The sequence below is a fragment of the Saimiri boliviensis genome, chromosome 1 (genome assembly GCF_048565385.1).
Source record: "Saimiri boliviensis isolate mSaiBol1 chromosome 1, mSaiBol1.pri, whole genome shotgun sequence".
Classification (NCBI taxonomy): domain Eukaryota; kingdom Metazoa; phylum Chordata; class Mammalia; order Primates; family Cebidae; genus Saimiri; species Saimiri boliviensis.
In genome coordinates, this window is record NC_133449.1 from 65010121 (window position 1) to 65026599 (window position 16479).

Consider the following 16479-nt stretch of genomic DNA (forward strand, 5'->3'; position numbering starts at 1 on the left):
TTGGGAAGGGAAAGGAACAGGAATTAACTGCAGAGTCTAGTGTCCTACTAAATAAGGGGAGAGAATGTGGAGGCTTCTGTTTTCTCCACCCTGAAAGGATGGTGCTTGGAGAGTTGTGGGGCTCCAGGGAGGAATTTGGGGCAGAGCCCAGAGTGTAGTGAGGCATGAACACCCAGCGATTGCAGCTTCCCCTTCATCCCTGAGCTTGGCACCCTCCATCTTCCCCTTGAGCTCAGCTTTGCCCAGCTGGCTTAGTCCCCAGGACAGAAGGCCCAGCAGCCCCGTTGCTTGATTTCCTTTCATTGTGCTCTAATGCCTGTGGCTGCACTTTGCACAAAGCCCTCCTTTTCCATGGCCCCTGCTCTGGGGCAAGGTTGAGGGAGCTGCTCCTTGTCTTGCACCTCAGCAGCTACAGGGCTATAGGTGAAGGATGACCTGAGGGTTGTGAGCTTGGTGCTTTCAGGCTTGAGCTGTGCTTGTGGACCTCTCCCTGGGGGCAGAGCTGGACCTTGGGGAGGAACCCTGTGTGGGGCAGGTAGGACACTGTATCACTTGAAGTCCTGAGCAAGGCAGGGGGTCTGGGGACCAGGCCTCACCTTCAGCCTGCATGTCCAGGGATGCTTGGGAGCTTCTAAAGGGCTCAGAATAGATCTCAGGGCATTGGGAGAAGGGGGAAAATGGGAGGCACCTGGAAGAGCAGATGGGCCTGTCCCTGAGTATCTCAGTGGTCTCTCTGAGTTGACTTTAGAAAACCGTCCACCGTAGGAAAGCTGTCTTCAGATTTTTGAGGCCTCATTGGCATTTATCACGCACATGGTGAGTTCTGGGGACTGGGGGACCCCAATCATAAAGGAGAGCTGTGGTTGGGGTTCCCCAGTGTCTGGAGTAGGGTGTACAGCAGCTGATCCTTTTACTCTTCTCTCTCATCCCCTTCTTCAGACATCCTTCTATGGCCGCTTCAGGCACTTCTTGGATATCATCGACCCTCGCACACTCTTTGTCACTGAGGTAAGTCATGGCTGTCACCCTCAGTGGCCCTTGGGCCTTTGTACCTTGTCATTTCAGAATATGTGGGCCATTAAGGGGCCAGGGAGGGTGAGGATGGGGGAGTGAAGAGAATAGGAGAGGTGGGAGGTGAGAGGAAGGTAACAAATTCTCTCTACCTGTAAGTATCTATGTATCTATGTGTCTGTCTGCCTCTGTCTGAGTTCATACATTGTGCTGTATGCTTTTCACATAATGTCATTTGGATCTCACAACACCCCTTCAAGATAGATATTATTGTTATTATTTAAAACTTTAATGAAATTGTCAAGTACCTAAATTATTTGCTTGTTAGAAAAGTTCCAGCAGTACAAATATGTTTAAGTAGAAAAAAAGTATCCTTTAATCATCCACCCTACTTAGTTCTGTTTTCTCATAGGTAACAGCTGTTAATGGCTTTTTTTTTTTTTTTTTTTTTTTTTGAGACGGAGTTTCGCTCTTGTTACCCAGGCTGGAGTGCAATGGCGCGATCTCGGCTCACCGCAACCTCCGCCTCCTGGGTTCAAGCAATTCTCCTGCCTCAGCCTCCTGAGTAGCTGGGATTATAGGCATGTGCCACCATGCCCAGCTCATTTTTTGTATTTTTAGTAGGGACGGGGTTTCACCATGTTGACCAGGATGGTCTCGATCTCTCGACCTCGTGATCCACCCGCCTCGGCCTCCCAAAGTGCTGGGATTACAGGCTTGAGCCACCGCGCCCGGCCTGTTAATGGCTTTTAACATCAAGTTGTTAAGATATAATTTACCTTTCTTAGGTGTGCAGTTCTTTGGGTTTTGAAAGTCATATTCAGTCATGTATCCACCATCACAGTTGAATTAGTCTGGTCTCAAACTGCTAGAAAGAAATACCTGAGACTGGTATTTAATTAATAAAGGAAAGTGGTTTAATTGTCTCACAGTTCCTCATGGCTGGGGAGGCCTCAGGAAATGATCATGGTGGAAGAGGAAGTAGGCACCTTCTTCACAAGGTGGCAGGAGAGAGAGGAATGGAGGAGGAACTTCCGAGCACTTATAAAACCATCAGATCTCATGAGAACTCACTATCACGAGAACAGCATGGAGGAAACCACTCCCATGATTCAGTCACCTCCCACTACGTCCCTCCCTCAACATGTGGGGATTATGGGGTTTACAGTTTGAGATGAGATTCGGGTGGGGACACAGAACCAAACCATATGGACAATCAAGATGTGAAGTATTTTCATCACTCTAATGTGTTCCCTCATACCGGCTTATAATCAATTCCTCCCTGTCTCCACCCCTTGTCAACCAATCATCTGCTTTCTGTTTCTATTGTTTTGCTGTTTCCAGAATGTGCTATAAATGGAATCCTACAGTATGCAGCCTTTTGTGTCTGGCTTCTTTCCCTTAACATAATGCTTTTGAGGCTGGGTGCAATGGCTCACACCTGTAATGGAGGATTGCTGGAGCTCAGTAGGGCTAGACCAGCCTGGGCAACATAGTGAGATCTGTCTCTACAAAAATTTAAAAAATTAGCCCAGTGTGGTGGTGCATGCTTGTAGTCCCAGCTACTTGGGAGGCTCAGGTGGGAGGATTCCTTGAGCTTGAGAGATTGAGGCTGCAGTAAACCATGATTGTGGCACTGCACTCCAGCCTGAGTAACAGAGCGAGACCCTGTCTTTTAAAAAAAAATGCTTTTGTGATTCATTTGTGTCATTGCATGTATTAGTAATCCTTCTTCTGCTGAGTAAAGTGTCCCATTGAAAGGATGTTCCAGAATTTGTTTATCCATTTGCTTATTGATAAACACCTGGGTTCTTTCCAGATTTTTGGCTATTGTGAATAAAACTACTATGAACATTCTTTGTGTGGATGTATGCTTTCATTTCTCTTGAAGGAATAAGAATGGGATTGCTGGGTCCTATGATAAATATGGTAAATATATGTTTAACTTTTTCAGAAACTGCCAAAATGTTGTTCAAAGGGCTGTACATTTTACATTTCCATGAGCAATGTATGGGAGTTTCAGTTGCTCCACTTCCTCACCAACACTTGCTATTGTCAAATTTAAAAATCTTTTTTTATTCAGCCATTCTAAGAAGTATGTCTTGACAGACTTTTTATATGTATTTACAAATGTGTGTAGGAATACATGTACATATAAAATACTGGGGTTTTTTTTTTTTTTTCAGACAGGGTCTTGTTTTGTCGTCCAGCTGGAGTGCAGTGGTGCATTCTCAGCTCACTGCAACCTCTACCTCCCAGATTCAAGGAATTCTCGTGTTTCAGCCTCCTGAGTAGCTGGGATTATAGGCGTGTACCACCATGCCTGGCTAATTTTTTGTATTTTCACTAGAGACTGGGTTTCGCCATGTTGGCCAGGCTTGTCTCAAACTCCTTGTCTCAAGAAATCCACCTCAGCCTCCCAAATTGCTGGGAAAATAGGTGTGAGCCACCGTGCCCAGCCTAAAATGTCAAATATTTATTAAGTGCTATAAACAAGGCAATTTGTAAGCATTTTACATGCATTAGCTTATCAGATTAACTCCAAGCAGCCCTAAGATGTCAATGCTATTATAAGTTCCATTTTACACATGAAGAAACAGACAGGCTAAAAGTTAAGCCTCATGCGTATGATGTTGGCAAGTAATGGAGCCAGGTTATGAACCCAGGTACACTGGTCTCCAGACCCTTATTCTCACCCCATTTGCATTCCTGTTCAAATAACTTGAGTTTAGGGAACTTGACCAAGATGACATGGCAGAAGGCCCGAGCATTGGTCCAGGCCCCCACGTGGGCAGCACTTCACTGCACATCTTCTCTGTACTGACATTGGCTTACTTGCTTTAAGCCCTGGAGTTGACCAGCTCTCGGAGAGAAAAGCCATGATAGAAGGGAGCACAAGGCTTGCTGGGCACCTGGGCCTAGAACCAGGCCCCGTCGTGTTTAGGGGAGCAGCTCAGTAACGTGAAATTTGGGAATTACCCTGGCATGTGGTTTCCTACTGCATCTCAGAAGGACAAAGGGCATAGGTATTTTAGTAGCTGACCTGGCCTCTGTCTGGATTCTCCTAAGAAGTAATCAAGGAATAATCAATGCAATTACATAAGTTGGAAGAGCACAGAACTAGAGAAACTACTTATCTGGCTCACCTAATGTGCTGGGAGGGAGCGCGGGATGGTTGCTGCTTAACTGGAGGAAATTTGCATGAGCCCCTTTGTCTGTGATGATGGGAGAACAGTAGAGGTCATGAGGACTTGAGGAGGTGGCTCTGGAAGCTGGGGAGTCCAGAAGTAGAAGGAGCCTAGGCAGCTTGAGCCATCTGGTGACCTGGTTCTCAGGGACATTAGCTGAACCAATGGAGAAACTCCTCTTCAGGGAATTTTGCAGCTACTACTTTGTAGTTTCTTCCAACTGACCAAGCTTTAAAAAGATCCCAACCCTTATATGTGTAATAAGGCAGAGGAAATTTTATTCACTGTAATTTCTCTTAGGAAGAAGGCTGTCTTTGTTCTAAGAATGCCTTGAACAAAGCTTCAGAGGAAAAGCTTGCTCTGCTTGACAGAAGAATGGTGCATTTTGATCCTAAATGGAGAAAGGAGAGGGAAGAAAGAGGAGAAAAAAACAGTAGGAAGAAGAGCATGATACTGGGATGGGCTGAAAGACCAATAAAGAAATGCCACAGTGAGGTGTGGCTGGGCTCTTTTGAGTTAGTGATGCTTACTGTATTTGTGAGAACTGTGAATTTGCACTGTTATTCCCTCTACCATAATTCCTGGGAAGTTGTCGGAAAATATGCCTGGTTTGTGAAATCTCTACAAGAGATTATTTAGGGGGATTTTTTTTTTTTGTTATTAAGGCAGAGTCTCACTTTGTTGCCCAGTTTGGAGTGCAGTGGCATGATCTCGGCTCACTGCAGCCTCTGCCTCCTGGGCTCAAGCGATTCTCATGCTTCAGCCTCCTGATTAGCTGGGACTACAAGTGCATGCTACCATGCTCAGATAATTTTTCTATTTTTCTAGAAACAGGGTTTCGCTATGTTGTTCAAGCTGGCGAAAGTGATCGGCCCACCTTGGCCTCCCAGAGTGCTGGGATTACAGGCATGAGCCACTGTGCCTGGCCATTTGGGGGAATCTTGAAAGGCTGTGAGTCTCCTTGCCAGGGTGCAGTGTGTGCAGAATTATTTCCAATGATATAAGTCACCAGGATCTTGCAGAAGCAAAAGGGAGAAATCTTTGGCCTTCCATGTAGGCCAGGGAATTAGATCTAGATCTCTAAGGGCAAGGCTGTATGACATCTGAATTACTCTTAATTATAGACCAAAGATGGAAGGCATTTGCTATTCTGAATTCAATAATTACTTAAGGCAGGCATCCCCAAACTACGGCCTGCGGACCACATGCGGCCCCCTGAGGCCATTTATCCGGACCCCGCCACGCTTCAGGAAGGGGCACCTCTTTCATTGGTGGTCAGTGAGAGGAGCACAGTTTGTGGCGGCCCTCCAGCGGTCTGAGGGACAGTGAACTGGCCCCCTACGTAAAAAATTTGGGGACGCCTGACTTAAGGAATTGAATGGCTGACACATCATCATCATGTAGGGCATGGAAAACTAACTGAAATTGTATTAATAACAATTCAATACTAGAACTGTTGTTATAATCTAAAACTATTTGAGGTGTATTATAGGATAGAATAAATAATTATACTGATGTGGAGAACCAGCGTTCTCACTGTGGGAGATGAGTGATACAGGTATAGAGTAGGGGAAAAGACAAAGGACTATGTGATGTTGTATTTGAATTAGAGGTACCAATATGCACTTATCTCTCTCTCTCTCTCTCACACACAGACACACACACACACACACACTGTCTCTCACTCACAAACACACTTTCCTAATTTCCTGGCTCTGTTTTCTGAAAGGGCGTAGAACTTAGGAACACCACAGTAACAATGAACACAGCACCCAGATCTTGGTTTCTAAATACCACTACCCACAAAAAGGAACAAGGGCTTCTTGAATACATGGTGGGATCCAGGTCTGAGGCTGCAGGTGTTGCTACAGAAAGCAAGGAAATGCTCAAAGAATGATGGAGACACAGTAACTGGCTTAAAAGGAAATCCACTGGCCGCATTGGGACAATTTGAGCATTAAGAAAAACAGCAATGAATTACAAGACATTGAATTAAAAAATAAATCCAGGCCTGGCGCGGTGGCTCAAGCCTGTAATCCCAGCACTTTGGGAGGCCGAGGCGGGTGGATCACAAGGTCAAGAGATCGAGACCATCCTGGTTAACATGGTGAAACCCCGTCTCTACTAAAAATACAAAAAATTAGCTGGGCATGGTGGCGCGTGCCTGTAATCCCAGCTATTCAGGAGGCTGAGACAGGAGAATTGCCTGAACCCAGGAGGCGGAGGTTGCGGTGAGCCGAGATCGCACCATTGCACTCCAGCCTGGGTAACAAGAGTGAAACTCCGTCTCAAAAAAAAAAATAAACAAACAAATAAATCCATGAGTCAGTAAGCTATGGTTTGAATGTGTCCATTCCATACTTGATGGTGAATGTGATAGTATTAAGAGGTGGGGCCTTTATGAGATGATTAGACTGTGACTGGAATTAAGACCCTTATAAAAAAGGCTTCCCACAGCTGCTATGGTCTCCTGCCCTTCTGCCTGCTTCCCTGTGAGGACACAGTGTTTCTGCCCTCTGAAGGATGCAGACCTCACCAGACACTGAATGCTGGTTCCTTGATCTTGAACTTCCAGCCTCCAGAACTGTGAGAAATAAATTTCTGTTCTTTATAAATTACCCGTCTGTGGTATTCTGTTATAGCAGCACAGACGGAATACAACAGAAATTGATACCACAGAAGTGGGGTGTTGCTATAACAAATACTTAAAAATGTGGAAGCAGCTCTGGAGCTTGGTAAAGGGTAGAGGCTGGAACAGTTTTGAAATGAGTGCTGGAAAAAGTCTCATTGCCATGAACAGAGCATTAAAGGCGATTCAGGTGAGGGCTCAGAAGAGAAGAGCTGTAGGGAGAGCCTCCTTCCTTTTAGAAGTAACTTACGTGATGGTGACAGTGAAGACCCTTCTGATAAGATGTGAGACAGAAATAAGGAACAAGGTATTGGAAATGGGGGAAAGGCCATTCTTATTACAAAGTGACAAAGAACTTGGCTAAATTATGCCTGTGTCCTAGGATTTTGTAGAAGGCAGGACTTAAGAGCAGTGGACTGGGATATATGGCAGAAGAAATCTCTAAGCAGCAAAGCATTCAGGAGGCTTCATGGCTTCTCTTAACTGCTTTTAGTAAAATATAAGAAGAGTGAAACAATTCAAAGATAGAATTTATAATGAAAAGGGAAGCAGATCGTACATATTTGGAAAATTCTCAGCCTGGCCATGTAAAGAATAAAAAATCATGTTTAGGAGAAAAAATCAGGAGTGTGGCCAAGTGACTGTTTGATAAGTAGATTAGTATGGTTAGAAGGAAGTCTGGTGCTATTCATTAAGAAAATGGGAGAATGAACCCCGGAGGCATTTCAGATCTTCGAGGTTGCCACATTCATCACAGACCCAGAGTGCCAAGGCCTTAGCGGCAGAAGTCTCTAACTGGGGTTACAGAGTGTCTATGGGACTTCAGGGCTCACTGCTCGTTGTCTCTGCCCACTGTTACTGGCACAGTGCTTCTCAGCCACTCCAGCTGTGGCTCAGGCAGACCCAGGTGCAGCTTGGGCCACTGCTGCAGAGGCACAAGGGTAAGCCTTGGCAGCATCCATTTGGTGCTAACTCTGCAGGTTTGTGTGTGAGCTGGGGCTGCAGTGCTACCTCCACCCAGATTTCAAAGGACATTGCAGACAGCCTTGGGGCCCAGGCAGAAAGTTGCCGCAGGAGTGGAGCCACTGCAGTTTTCACCAGGGCAGTGCTTGGTGGTATTGTGGGGATAGGGCTGTCCCTGCAACCCAAGAACAGTAGCGCCACCAGCATGCAACACTAGCCTGGGAAAACCACAGGAATACAACGTTAGTGTGTGAGAGTTGAAATGTGGCTGTCTGGCAAAGCCATGGGAGTGGGGCTGTCCAAGGCCTTGGGGGCCTAACTCCTGCCCCAGTGTGTCTAGAAGGCAGGACATGGAATCAGAAGTAATTCTGATGATTGAATGTTGTTTGCCCTGTTGGATTTTAGATTTACTGAGGACCTAGTACTTCTTTTTTTTTTTTTTTTTGGTATTTCTCCCTTTTGGAAGATAAATTTTCGTTTTTGTGTCTGTCCCACCATTGTACTTTGGAAGCATATACTTTGTTTGATTTTTACAGGCTCACAACTAGAGGGAAATTTGCCTCAGGATGAATCACACCTTTGAGTCTCATCCATGTCTAATTTAGAGGATTCTAGATGAGACTCTGGACTTGATTTTTGAGTTGCTGCTGGAATGACTGACTTTCAGGACTACTAAGATGGAATGAATATATGTGAGAAGGACATAAATGGAGGGGGTGGTGGGGTGAGCTGCTGTGGCTGAAATGTGTCCCATCCGAAATTCAGGTGTTTAAACTTAATGGCAAATGTGATAATAAGTATTAAGACGTGAGGCCTTTAAGAGGTGATTAGGCCATGAGGGCTGTTCCCTCATGAATGAAATTGAGGTCCTTATAAAAGAGGCCATTGCACTCCAGCCTGGGTAACAAGAGTGAAACTCTGTCTAAAAAAAAAAAAAAAAAAAAGAGGCCTGGCTGGGTGTGGTGGCTTATGCCTGTAATTGCAGCACCTTGAGAGGCCAAGGCTCAAGAATCACTTGAGCCCAGGAGTTTGAAACTAACCTGGGCAACACGGCCAGACCTCATCTCTAAAAAATTTCTTTTTAAATTAGCTGGGTGTGGTGGCATGCACCTGTAATCCCAGCTACTAGAATCACTTGAGCCTGGGAGGTCAAGGCTGCAGTGAACTGTGATCATGCCACTGCACTCCAGTCTGGATGACAAAGCAAGACCCTGTCTCAAAAAACAAAAGGCTTCACACAGCATTTAGCCTTCTTGCCGTTCTGTCATGTTGAGGACACAGCCTTCCTGCCCTCAGAAAGATACCGCCCTCACCAGACATCAAATCCTGGTTCTTGATCTTGGACTTCCAGCTTCTGGAATTGTGAGGAATAAATTTCTGTTCTTTACAAATTATCTAGTCTGTGGCATTCTGTCATAGCAGCACAGATAGTCTAAGGTACCATAGTAATACTAAAAATGTGGGTGGGGAAGCGCCTCTTTTTACCTTTGGTAACTCTCAGTGCAGTAACTGATTCTGTCCAGGATCATTAATAAAAACTATTTCCAAAGAGTAAAACGTTATTGGGAAACTGAATACTCATTTGATCTCAAAGTATCACTCTGTGATTACTTAGCAGTTACAAAGGGGTTAGGGTACCTTTATAATGGAGACCCTTAAAAAGTCTTTCATTCAGAAATTTCATTTCCAGAAATATATCCAAAGGAATTAAGAGAAGTACAGTGAGATTTATATACAAGGATATTAATTGCAATATTATTTATAATGGTGGACACCTTTTAGCTAGATGACCAAACTTAGCATCCCTAACAATTGAAAAAAACCTGACATTGTGTGCTTCCTGATGTGATATGATTCTGGTAGTAATTCCTAAATACTGGAAGACATATAAAAGTCTAAAGAAAATTAAAACTGCTCATCGTCCAACCTGCTAGAAATAATCACCATTAACATTTTGGTACATATGTATGTATGATATTGGGATGACTGGCTGGGTATAGTGGCTCATGCCTATAATCCCAGTACTTTGGAAGGCCAAGGCAGGTGGATCACCTGAGGTCAGAAGTTTGAGATCAGCCTGGGCATCATGGTGTGGCGGCACATGCCTGTAATCCAGCTACTCCCGAGGCTGAGGCACAAGAATTTTGAACCTGGGAGGTGGAAGTTTTAGTGTGCTGAGATCATGTTACTGCATTCCAGCCTGGGTGACAGAGACTCTGTCTCAAGAACAAACAAACAAACCAAAAAAATTGGGATGATGATATAATATGAATATATCTGTATCTCTATTTAAATATGGGGAATCATGTACATATGCATGATATTTATATATACATATACATAGATGTCATACATGGTTATTTATATAGAGATGGATATCCATGGTATGCATAATACCTATAGTATATACTTTATGAGTATATGAGCATTTTTTCATGTCATGAAATGTTTCAAAGTGTTTAACTGCACAATAATTCATCACATGGTTATTCTGTATAACTTATTTTCTCTATTGACCATTTAGGTGGATTCAAGACATTTTCATAAATAATATTGCAGTAAATATCCTCATACAAAAATCTCACTGTACTTCCTTTAATTTCTTTGGATGCATTTCTAGAAGTGGAATATCCAGATGAAAGACTTTAGGGGCCGGGCGCGGTGGCTCAAGCCTGTAATCCCAGCACTTTGGGAGGCCGAGGCGGGTGGATCACGAGGTTGAGAGATCGAGACCATCCTGGTCAACATGGTGAAACCCCGTCTCTACTAAAAATAAAAAAAATTAGCTGGACATGGTGGCACATGCCTGTAATCCCAGCTACTCAGGAGGCTGAGGCAGGAGAACTGCTTGAACCCAGGAGGTGGAGGTTGCGGTGAGCCGAGATCGCACCATTGCACTCCAACCTGGGTAACAACAGCAAAACTCCGTCTCAAAAAAAAAAAAGACTTTAGGTAATATTTTGAATTTACTGTATTAGTCTGTTCTCATGCTGCTAATAAAGACATTCCCAAGACTGGATAATTATAAAGGAAAGAAATTTAATGGACTCCTAGTTCCACATGGGGAGCCCTCACAATCATGGTGGAAAGTGAATGAGGGGCAAAGTCACATCTTACATGGCAGCAGGCAAGAGAGTTTGTGTAGGGGAACTCTCATTTATAAAACCATCAGATCTCGTGAGACTTATTCACTACCATGAGAACAGTATGGAGGAAATTGCGTCTATGATTCAATTATATCCACCTGGCCTAGCCCTTGACATGTGTGGATTATTACAGTTCAAGGTGAGATTTTGGTGGAGATACAGCCAAACCATATCATTGTCCTGCAAATTGTACCAACCTGTACCAAGATTTTATATTTATACTCCCAATAGCAGCAAGTGAGGATGTCCATTTAAATGTATTCTAGAAATGGAAAAATAGCTAAAACAGAAAAAAGAAAAAAATGTATTTTAGACAGCACTGGATAGTGTAACTTTAAAACATTTAATGGAATTTTAAAATTTAAAACATACCCATTGTCAGTATCCTTCAAGTTCTTGTCCATCTGCATACATTTTGGCAGTTATGACATAGAACACGTACTTTTAAAAATTATTTTCATTTCTTTTTTTTTGAGATGGAGTTTTGCTCTTGTTACCCAGGCTGGAGTGCAATGGCGCCATCTCGGCTCACCGCAACCTCCACCTCCTGGGTTCAAGCAGTTCTCCTGCCTCAGCCTCCTGAGTAGCTGGGATTACAGGCACGCGCCACCATGCCCAGCTAATTTTTTGTATTTTTAGTAGAGACAGGGTTTCACCATGTTGACCAGGATGGTCTCGATCTCTCAACCTCGTGATCCACCCGCCTCGGCCTCTCAAAGTGCTGGGATTACAGGCTTGAGCCACCGCGCCCGGCCTATTATTTTCATTTCTAAGTCTTTATAACTTTAAAAAAATTGGGGTACAGTATCAGTGATCATGGTTCACTGCAGCCTTAGCCCCTTAAGCTTGAGATCCTCCCACCTCAGCCTCACAAGTAAATAATCATCCCATTACACTTTTTGGTCTAACAGATAGATTGTTTTCTATCTTTTGCTTTCTTGCACAAAACAGTCTTAGGCATATCACTTTATTTTTTGAGATGGAATCTCGCTCTATCACCCTGGCGGGAGTGCAGTGGTATAATCTCAGTTCACTGCAACCTCCACCTCTCAGGTTCAAGCAACTCTCCTGCCTCAGCCTCCCGAGTAGCTGGGACTACAGGTATGTGCCACCACACCTGGCTAACTTTTGTATTTTCAGTAGATATGGGGTTTCACCATGTTGGCCAGGCTGGTCTCAAACTCCTGACTTCAAGTAATCTGACTGCCTCAGCTTCCCAAAGTGCTGGGATTACAGGCATGAGTCACTGCACCCAGCCAACATATCACTTGTAGTTTTTACTAAATTTACTGTTTAGAATAAACTCCCAAGAGTAGGGTAGCCAGGCTGGAAGCCATGGTCATATTCAGAGCTCTTGGGATAGGTGGATTGGTTTCTTTCCTGAAGGGATGTGCAACCTGTCATGCTGCTAGAACTGCATCAGTTTACCTCACTTGGCCTCCTAAGGTGACTAGAGGTCAGGGCAGGGAAAGCCATGTGTCTCTGGTTCCCCTTCTTTGGGCCTCTCAGAGGGTGGGCTCCTGGCTGAGGGGGGCCAAGGACCCATCCCAGCACAGACAGGTAGAACCCTGAGGGTACTAGGACTGCTGGGTGGGAACATGGAGTTTGGGATGGTTGAGGGAAGACAGGAGAAAGGCTTGGGACTTTGCCTGCGTATAACTATTACGATTGGCCTTCAAGACCCACTGCTTGGAGGTGACTCTAGGAATGGTCAAGCCTTGGTAAGGATGCACGGCCCTGCCCTCGGTGCTGCAAGATTGGCCCAGTGAGAACAGCTACTGAACCATCAAGGCATGGTGGAACATAACCTCTCTGCCATCCTGCATGCCCCACTGCCAATTCCTCACCCCCATACCACCCCACAGTCTTTTAGTTCTGTAAGCATTTGGGCTCCCAGACTCGGCCTGAAATGGCCCATGTTTCAGCTATACCTGCCTCCTCTCTAAGCACGTTCTCTGTTTTTTCTGTGTTAGGCTGGGCTTAGCCTTGAGAGTAGAAGAGACTGTTTTTTCACTTGGGGTGCCCTGCCTCAGAAGCCATTATTTCTGGGGGGCTTCGGGTATTGTTGAGGTTTCTTTGGGAGACGGTCGCCTGCGTGAGTACAGCAGATTCTTCTGTGCAGATGGCTCATGGAAATGGCTCTGAAATAGAGGTGAGGTTTCCTGTGGTTTCTAGGTGTCACTCACCCACTGTGACCTTGGGCAAGGAAGTACCCTTCCCTCTTGGCCCCAGCTTTGTCAGAGAGGGAATGGCCCCCAGGTTTCTAGGATGTAGACCTGCAGAGAGGTAATCTTATCCATATCCCATGTGAACAGGGCACAGTCTCCCCAAGAAGAGATGGGTTTTGCTTCCGATGACTCTTCCTTAGCTTTCCTTTTTGTGCCTCTTTTTCTTCTTTGTCCCTCTGTCCCCATTTCCCTCCATTGAGGTATCCTGCCCTCTTCCCACCCTTCCCCCTCATGCAGGGCCTTGAGGCAGGACCAGTGGGGCCAGGATCCTTCTCTGTTCAAATTCTGTTCCGCTGGAGCAGACCTCCCAGGTGCAGGCCCTCCAGAGGGATCTTCTGGAGACCACCCTCCTCTCAAATAAACGAAGGGATTCTCATGGTGAAACTTGCTGGCAGGCTGACGATGGAGTAGTATTTGGGAGCAGCATCCTGGGCTGTGTCCTCCCGCTACCCCCAGCTGGATCCCTCACAGCCTTTGTGTTCAGGGACTGGTGCCTGTTTGTTCCTGGTTGAAAAGATTGCAGGAAAAGATTTCCTGCAGAATTCACCCTGCCACCCACCTTTCCCCACTCCTCAAATACTGAGGCCCTTCTGCCGAACCTCACAGTCCAGGGGCATGTTTAAACAGGGAGGCTGTCCTCTCATTCCCCAAGTGTCCGTGATACAGGCCCTTTCTCTAAAGCGGGGGCATCAGCCCCTAGAACAGCCAGGCCACAGTGCCCCAGGTGGCCTGCGGCCTTGCCTGTCTCACAGGCCTGGAGCCCCAGTCCCTCAGACAGAGGTTTCCTAAGGTCCAAGTCCAGGCTGTAGCTCTCAGAGGTAGAAAAGAAGGTTCCAGCTTCCTTCAGTCCTGGGCCCTCAGATTTGTCTGCAGGAACCTTGGATCTTGTTCTCCCTTAACCCATGCCCTTCGCCAAGATTAGGGCTCTTTGGATTTTATTCTTTTGGCAGGAGGGCTCCCTTTGATGACTGTGTCAAGTGAGATGGAATCTGGCCAGGTTGTTATAGGAACTCAGGAGAATCCCTAGAGTGGAAAAAATAATGAGAACACGGGGCTATTCACCATTCAGCATTGGAAAGTAGAGCATTCATTGTCCAGTTCCACAGAGACAGACGATGGGAGGGGCAGGCTTAAGGGTGGGGGCCTCACTGCATCACTAGGAGGCTTTAGGGGTATTGAGGGGGTATGTGGTGGGGTGTGCAGACAGGGGTCTAACTAAACTCGGTTCAAATACTAAATCATCCACTTGCTATTTGTGTGACCTTAAGCAAGTTAAAACAAATAACATGATCCAATTTTGTTGATAAACGTATTATGTCTAGAAGGAAAATCGTCCTCACTTTTGGAGTGGTTATCTCAGGGATGTGTTTACACGTTTAAGATTACTTTTTGTACTTTTTCATGTTTTTTCTGATATTTTCTTTCTTTTTTTTTTTTTTTTTTTTTTTGAGACGGAGTTTCACTCTTGTTACCCAGGCTGGAGTGCAATGGTGCGATCTCGGCTCACCGCACCCTTCGCCTCCTGGGTTCAAGCAATTCTCCTGCCTCAGCCTCCTGAGTAGCTGGGATTACAGGCACGTGCCACCATGCCCAGCTAATTTTTCATATTTTTAGTAGAGATGGGGTTTCACCATGTTGACCAGGATGGTCTCGATCTCTTGACCTCATGATCCACCCGCCTCGGCCTCCCAAAGTGCTGGGATTACAGGCTTGAACCACCACGCCCAGCCTTTTCTGATATTTTCTTTAAACAGCATGGGGAAACATACTTGTACAATGGGGAAAAAATAAAAACAACTACAAAGGTATCTCCACTTTGGAAATAAGCAGTACCTAGGAAGAAGGGGCTCTTTGGAATCTAGGAACTGCTGGACCCTTCCATATTTGGAAGGGAAAGGACAGTACTTTTTGGTCTTCAAGCCATTCCAAGTAAGAAAAGTGTTCTTGGCCCCCAGACTACCTACGGTTCTGTCTTGGGCCAGGCCTGGGTTAGACCAGTGCTGGCCACCACAGCGTTTCACATGCAGGTGCTTCACATGCAGGCCTGAGGGGTTGAGGGAGGCATTACTGGTTTGTCTGGGTTGGCTGTTCATTTTCCACTCTGTCAGCCAGCTCAGAAAATCTTGCCTGCCCCACTGAGGGCCCTTCCTGAGACTGCATTCTTCTTTTAGACTAAGGGGCCTATGTTGAGGTCTCTGCACTCCCATGCCTAGCCAGTCTCATCTCCATCAAAAGGGGAACAAGGCAGCTTCACTGGGTTTCTCCCTCCATTCAGGCTTCCTTGGTGTCTGGGTCCCTCATCTGGACCTTGATATGAGCTTCCTCTATCACTGTTGTGTTTATTGTTTTTGCTGTTATTTGTTTTTTTGAGACAGTCTCACTCTGTTGCCCAGGCTGGAGTGCAGTGGTACGATCTTGGCCACTGCAACCCCCACCTCCTGGATTCAAGTGATTCTTCTGCCTCAGCCTCCTGAGTAGCTGGGGTTACAGGGGTGTGCCACCACACCCAGCTAATTTTTGTATTTTTAGTAGATACAAGGGTTTCACCAGTTAGTCTGGTCTTGCATTCCTGACCTCATGATCTACCCACATTGGCCTCCCAAAGTGCTGGGATTACAGGCATGAGCCACTGCACCCAGCCTAAAAGCTTTCAACGTTAATTAAAATTAAATTTCCTTCTGACACCCCTTGCCAAGTCTTGGCTATTTCCTTCTACCCCGAGGTAACCCCAGCCACCAGGTTGGTTGCTCTCCTTTTAGGGCTTTTCTGATACATTGACATATACATATAAATGTCCACATAGGAAATACTGTTTTATATGTGTGTGTTGTTTATTTGGTACAAGAAACAGCATCATACTGCTGGGTCATTTGCTTTTTCACTCAACAAAATATCTTGGAGAAATGACTGTGGAAGCACACATCACTCTACTTCACTTTTTAAACTGCCAAGTAAGAATATTTAGGTGTGTTTCTTTATTATTTTGTGTGTATCCCATGAACTGAGGGCAGGCCCGAGAACTTTGGCTGGCAGTATTTGATACTGATGTAATCCCACAAAAGAAACATTTGCAGGAGCCCTGGATCTGTGCCTCTCAATATCTCTTTTTTTTCTTTTCAGAGACGTCTCAGAGAGGCTGTGCAGCTGCTGGAGGACTATAAGCATGGGACCCTGCGCCCGGGGGTCACCAATGAACAGGTAACCCTGTGGGAGGTAGGAGCATGGCCAGTGGGGAAGGGAGAGTGATACATTCACACCCCCTTCCCTGCAGCCAGAACCACTTCTTTCCTCCAGTATCTACTTCAGCTGGTACG

The 16479-nt window shown here is 45.5% G+C and overlaps 1 protein-coding gene across 6 annotated transcripts in view; it reads left to right on the forward strand.

The window, feature by feature from the left end:
• SFXN5 (sideroflexin 5) overlaps positions 1 to 16479 on the forward strand; it is a 129903-nt gene that overhangs the window by 13078 nt on the left and 100346 nt on the right. For 5 of the 6 annotated variants that reach the window (XM_074398439.1, XM_039474036.2, XM_074398423.1 and 2 more), the window contains exons 2-3: positions 940 to 1008; positions 16286 to 16363. In XM_074398439.1, the coding sequence (XP_074254540.1) occupies positions 940 to 1008; positions 16286 to 16363 (147 nt within the window). Of the gene's footprint in view, positions 1 to 939; positions 1009 to 16285; positions 16364 to 16439; positions 16475 to 16479 lie in introns of those variants that run through there. The other variant, XM_074398431.1, reaches the window with a different exon arrangement.